Source organism: Eublepharis macularius, chromosome 1 (genome assembly GCF_028583425.1).
Source record: "Eublepharis macularius isolate TG4126 chromosome 1, MPM_Emac_v1.0, whole genome shotgun sequence".
NCBI classification, from domain to species: domain Eukaryota; kingdom Metazoa; phylum Chordata; class Lepidosauria; order Squamata; family Eublepharidae; genus Eublepharis; species Eublepharis macularius.
In genome coordinates, this window is record NC_072790.1 from 202174588 (window position 1) to 202180866 (window position 6279).

Sequence of the window (6279 nt, forward strand, 5' to 3'; positions counted from 1 at the left end):
ACATCACTCCATTACAAGAACTGTCCATTTATTCCTCCATGTACAGGAGCAGTACACCTGTAATGACCAAAGGCTGGTCAAACGTTTCATGCCCTTCATCTTCTTGGGTGCTATAGAAGATTCAATGTTGACTATGGTTTCTAGGTCTAATCCAGCAAGGCAGTTTCTGTGCTCTTATCAGTACAGGGTCATGAAAAACCATGTACAACACTACTGGTGGAGCCTGAAACACTTTTTACTACTTTACAATTTACCATGTGGGAAAATGTTTTTATTTGTAGATTTGAACTGTTGCAAAAACTTCACCCTCAGTTTAAAAAGCGTCTCTTAGTTGAGAACAAGTAGGAGAGGGGAGGGGAAGCCAGATGCTTTCTAAGCCGCACCCAACCTTGGGCTTTAGTCATCAAGAGGTAGCCAGACTTTCTGCTAAAAGCTTACCCTTCCACATGTGTGTGAGAGAGGGGGGCAGAAACTTGGAGGACTCAAGTGCCAGAACAGTTTCTTCCTGGAACCTCCAGAAAAAGCCTCTCTGACCTGCACCTTTGACCTTCCCAGGGGGTGGGCCAAGGGAGAGTATAAGACTTCCTGGCACCAGGAAGAGGGTCTCTTTGGCTGACTTGAGCTGGGAGCTGAAGGAGCTGAGAGCTGACCCCTTGCAGGTGGCTGCCATTGATCATGTGGAGGCTGGAGGCCTGAAACAGGAGAATATGACTTCTCAATAACCTGGAACTTTCGAAGAGAGCCTGCCTAAACAGAAGATCTGTGTTAGGCATGTGCAAAAGGGAGGGACAGAGACATTTCGTTTTTACCCATTTGTTTTTTAGTTCTCTTGCTTGTGTTTAGAAGTGTGAGTGTGAACATTTTTTTCTTTTCTTACATAAATACTTCTTAAGTTCTTCAATGCTGGTAGCTGTTGTCTGTACCACATGGATGCCCACTGCTCAGCCACACTACCTAAAACAGGTACCACAGGAAGGGGGTGATCTGTTGGCAATTGGCTGATCCCCCAGTGGTGCTCAAGCACAGTAAACTGTTCCAGCAGTAACCAGGTGCTGAGTAGCAGGAGACTGGGCACAAGGCAGGGCTCAGAGTGGCAAGCCTGCCAAGGGAGTGCAGAGTCTTTTGGCCCCCCTCATAGGCAATTCCCATAAAGGCCAAATGGTGGCAGTGGGTGCAAGAGAGAAGGGGATAAAGCTCCTCTGAAGGTTGGGGTGGCATGTGTCAAGCACTGTCTCTGGTGAACCTTAGTCACCCCAGAGGGCAAGAAGGGGCAGTGGAAATGGGTCTGTCCACAGGGCTTTTTTTCTGGGGAAAGAAGTGGTAGAACTCAGTTGCCAGCACCTGGGACAACTTCTGGCAGGAGGTGGCAACCCTGTCACCACATGTGTGTGTGCGAAGAGCGTGTGTGTTCTCCTGGGACTGTGCAATGATGTCACTTCTGGGAAGTGATGTCATTGCACAAGGCACAGCACCTCTCAGTTTCCCCCTCCCAGCTAAAGCCTGGGGAAGCCCCAAAAAGACTCTTTAAACTTCAGCCAGGAAGGGGGATTTCCCCCTCCCAACTGAAGCCCAGGGAAGCTCTAAACTTCAGCTGGGAGGGGGAATTACCCCCCCCCCCAGCTGAAGCCTGGGAAGTGAAATGGGCGCTTTAAATTTCAGCTGGGAGGGGGGATTTCCCCCTCCCGATGAAGCCCAGGGAAGCCTGTAAATGCTTTAAACCCTGGATTCAGCTGTCAGGCAGGGACTATAGGTAGGGCAGGAAGTTTGTCAGTGTGCTCCGAATCTTTATGGAGCACACTGAAGGGGGTTAATAAGCGATTAGTCTTCCTGGGGAACTGATCTCTGCCTGGAGATTGGTGGGCAGGGTAACCGGACACGAGATTAACTTCAAGAGGTGCTGGAACTCCATTCCACCATGTTCCAGCTGAAAAAAAGCCCCGGCCACATACCTATTAAGATTAAAGTGCCCACATTATTCATTAACGTCTACCTTATCTTGAAGCCATGTTCTGGTAGGACTTTGCCTTGAAGTGCTCTTAAAAGAATATGTTGCTGGCCTTTTCTCTGCTAGTTCCACGAATGAAGGAGGGATGAATTTGAAGGTATCTGGTAGTGTCAGATCAGGCATCTGCTGGTAGATAGAGAGTCTCTTTCTGCCTTCACCTTTAAAATTATATGTTGCTTTCACTGGGTTCAGCTGAGCATCTTGAAGAAAGTCTCGGACTCGATAAGACCCAGGAATTGGCGTTGGCTGGTGGAAAGAGATGTAAAATCTAAACATCATTATGCACTTGGATTCCAGCTTTCTAGTTCCAACCAAAAATCACATTCACACAACTCATAATAATTAACACACAGAATTCAATACAGCTAGCTTTGATGGCTTAAATATTTTGAGACAAACTGATGTAGGATAAGCCTATCAAAGGCTATTACAGCAGGATAACTAAACAGAATAATCATATTTAGAGTTAATTTATTTGTTTTGTTTATACCTTGCCTTTCCTCCCAATGATGACCCAAAGCAGCTTATATCATTCTCCTTTTCTCAAGTTTAGCCTCACAACCCTGAGAAAAAGGTTAGGCTGAGTGTGTATGACTGGCTCGAGGTCACCCAACAAACTTCCATGGCAGAGTGGGGATTTGAACCTGGGTGTCCCATATCCTAGCCCAACACCACTATATCACTGTGGTTTTGGGGGGACACCATCGGGAAAATGGTATCGGTGTCACACCTTGCTTGGGAGCTCAAAAGGTATCTGGCTAAACACTTTCGGAATGTGAATGAGCTGGACATTTGTCTATTCCAGCAAAGCGCTTTTTACATTAACTCTTGTTTAAATCTCACCTTATCCATATAGCAAACTCAATAACCAAAAAAAAGAAGTCTGTTTTGCAGTTTATGCTTAGGAGGATATCGTTCAAAAGGGCCACTGAACATAGACATGCAATTCAAAGGTGAAGCTGACCATATGGCAACTTACAGTGCAATCCTAAGTGGTGTTATATCCTTCTAAGCCCATTGACTTTAATGGGCTTAGAAGGGTGTAATGACATTTAGGATTGCATTATTAATTTGAGTATTATTGAGTATTATTAATACTCAATATTATTGAGTATTATTAATACTCAAATGCTAGGGAAGCCATTCAAAGGTGTAGTCAAACAGAGTACAGATGTTTACTTGTGGGTTTTCAGTACGCAACCCAGAAATCCTGTCTGTCATTTTGAAGTTCAGAGATAGAAGGAGAGGATACAATGGTTATGCCTTCCAATCTTGTTCCACTCATGATCCCATTGTCTGATTCCCTTCCCCACCTGCTGTAGGAAGCTAGACTCCAGTGCCTCCACACAGCAGGTGTGAGAGAACCAAAAGGGCTGTAGTCAGGATTATCAACTGGCCTGCAAAAAAGTGTTCAGTCCCTTTAACAGAGGTCTGATGTGTAGAAATAGGCAATGGAAGCTTTTCATGGCTTGTAGGTATGTGACATCAACTGGCAACTTCCTATTAAGCTGCTGTTACAGGAACAAGACATTTTTTTCTCCAGGCACTTAGCCACCCTGGCTGGAATAGACACATCTGTTTGCTAGCAATTTCAACTCTACTGAAGTGCAATTACTATGCACAGAGTTCTTGGAAACCAGGTTTTAGTCTGTAAAAGAGTTGCTCTTCAAGATCTACTGACTCATCTGGTACCATGAGAATTCTACCATTATAACATTTTTATGAGCGAGCCAGCAGCATCTCAACTTGGATTAGGGATGCCAGACCCCTGGCGGGGGCAGGGGAATCACCCACCCCCGCTCCCCACAGCCTGCCCACACTTACCTGGCCAGTGGGGGGCGTGCACCTTCCATGCACACTCCCCTGCAACTCTGCATGCTCCCATGCGCAGCAGCCACCTGGATTGGGCCCATTTTGGCCAGGATTGGGGCTGCTGCGGAGTGCTCCTGCGCGCTGCAGCAGCCCAAATCGGGCTCATTTTGGTACAGATTGGGCCTCTTTTGGACTGCGGCAGAGTGCAGTAGCACTCGCGTGCTCCACAGTGGCCCCAATCTGGGCCAAAATGGGCCTGATCAACACCAAAATGGGCCCGAAACTAGCCCGATTTGGGCCGAAACAGGCCCGTTTGGGGCTGCTGCAGAGCACAGGAATGCTCCCGTGCCCCACAGCAGCCCCAATCCAGGCCAAAACAGGCCCAATCTGTGCCAAAACAGGCTCAAAACAAGCCCGATTTGGGCCGAAATTGGCCTGTTTGGGGCCGCTGCAGAGCAGCCCCAATCCAAGCCCCTGCAGAGCATGGGCACGCTCCAAGGGGCCGCGTGATGGCATCACTTCCCGGACGTCATCCTGCGCATGCACCCCCACCACAAGAGGTAAGTACAAGGAGCCAGTCCCCCACCGGGAGGTTAAGAGGGTCTGGCAACCCTAACTTGGATGGCCTGTGAGGAAGATGGATGCTAGTGCTCTTCTGTTTTGAACTATTACCATGGGGCATTTAGATTCCTCTTATCAGTTAGTGACTTGCATTGAATGAAGGGTATAACTGGAAGTCTTTTGTCAAGTTCTTTTCTCCACCAACTATTATGCTATTTTTTTCCTGAAGTTTTCACAAACAGTATTATGGTATGATATTTTTGTCTTCAAATACCACTGTAGTTGATTGTTTTTGCTCAATCAGTTTTTAAATATGTGATTGTTAAATGAAAAATGAGGGATTGGATCCTGTGGATCTGTTCTACCAGTGGTGGTACCGTCTTATGATGTAAGAACACCACTTTTAACAGAGCGCCACTTTTAACAGAATGGATTTCTATAGTATGGGGAATTTGCATAAACTAAGTCCCCATACCAGATCCAACCCACTGATTTATCTGGAAACCTGTAGCACTGGGGTCTCTAACATGGCACTCATGGTGCCCATGAAAAACTTTCCTGGCACCCATAAAGTGTTTTTAGAAAGTGGGTGGGGCCAGGAGGAGCTTCTGATTAGCCGCTGGAGATTTGATTTGCTGTACAGATTTTTTAAAAAAATTGCTTCAGCAGTAGCTGCTCCCATAGCACAAGGATGTTCATGATGTTACTGAAAGTAAGATACATATGCAAGAAAATATTTTAAACTATGTTCTTTTTAAAAGGCATCCTGTTAAACAGTGACTCTGCATGAACTGTTGAAGAATTAATATTAGTTATCCTGACATTTTGTGGTTGGCTCTGTCTCCTGTGACAGCCATTTTGTGATTGGTGGTGGTTGATTCCCACACACACACACACGCCCATGCACACACACATGCACTTAAAATTATATAATTTTAAACATTTATATGCCACCTTTCCATACAATTCAATGTCCCCAATGTGGAGAATATTAAAAGAAAACATTAAACATTTCAGACTTTAAATGGCATTTAAAATGCAATTAAATAAAATAAAATGAACACATCAACACAGACAGAGGGTTAATAAGAGAATGTCAAACAAAACAAAAATGTTTTCACTCATTGGTGGAAGACAATGATAGAGAAAGAACAGATGAAACTCTCTGGGGAGGGACATTTTGGAACATTGATGTCGATATATTCAGTTCTATATTTTGATGTGTTATATACATTTTTAATATAATAATAAAATTCTATTTATATTCTGCCCTTCAGGACAAATGAACACCTACTCAGAGCAGTTTACAAAGTATATTATTATTATCCTCATGACAATCACCCTGTGAGGTGGGTGGGGCTGAGAGAGAGCTCCAAAAGCTGTGGCTGACTCAAGGTCACCTAGCTAGCTTCAAGTGGAGGAGTGGGGAATCAGACCTGGTTCTCCTGATTAGAGTCCCGTCCCTCTTAACCACTACACCAAACTGTATAGTTTTGCTCTAACCAGGATAGCCTAGGCAAACCCTTTTCATGTCAGATCTTGGAAGCTAAGCAGGGTCAGCCACCTGGGAGATCTCCAAAAAACACCAGGGTTGCTATGCAGGGATTGCCTTAAGTCAGCTATGACTTGGCAGCTCTTTCCACCACCACCAATGGATGATTTAATTATATTGTATATATTTTCAGTTAGCTGAGATTTCTAAGCACTTCTCCTCTTCCTTGATGGTTATATAACATCTACGTTTCTATCTTGCTATGAATAACTTAAATGAGTATCATACTTACCCTGAGGGACTCCCTCCACCATGTTTCCCTTTCCCTTGAGTCAGTTATTTCTTTCTCCTTGTTAAATGCAAAGAAACAGATTTTGTTTGACATACAAAGATTTGTAGAGTTGTCCAT

General features: G+C 44.8%; 1 protein-coding gene across 1 annotated transcript in view; it reads right to left on the reverse strand.

The window, feature by feature from the left end:
* The window catches only part of STPG4 (sperm-tail PG-rich repeat containing 4), a 32165-nt gene extending 25886 nt beyond the window's left edge, over positions 1-6279 (reverse strand). Inside the window, exons 1-2 of the mRNA XM_054972507.1 lie at positions 6163-6279; positions 1991-2251 (exon numbers count right to left, since the gene is read on the reverse strand). Of these exons, the coding sequence (XP_054828482.1) occupies positions 1991-2251; positions 6163-6279 (378 nt within the window). The remainder of the gene's footprint in view (positions 1-1990; positions 2252-6162) is intronic.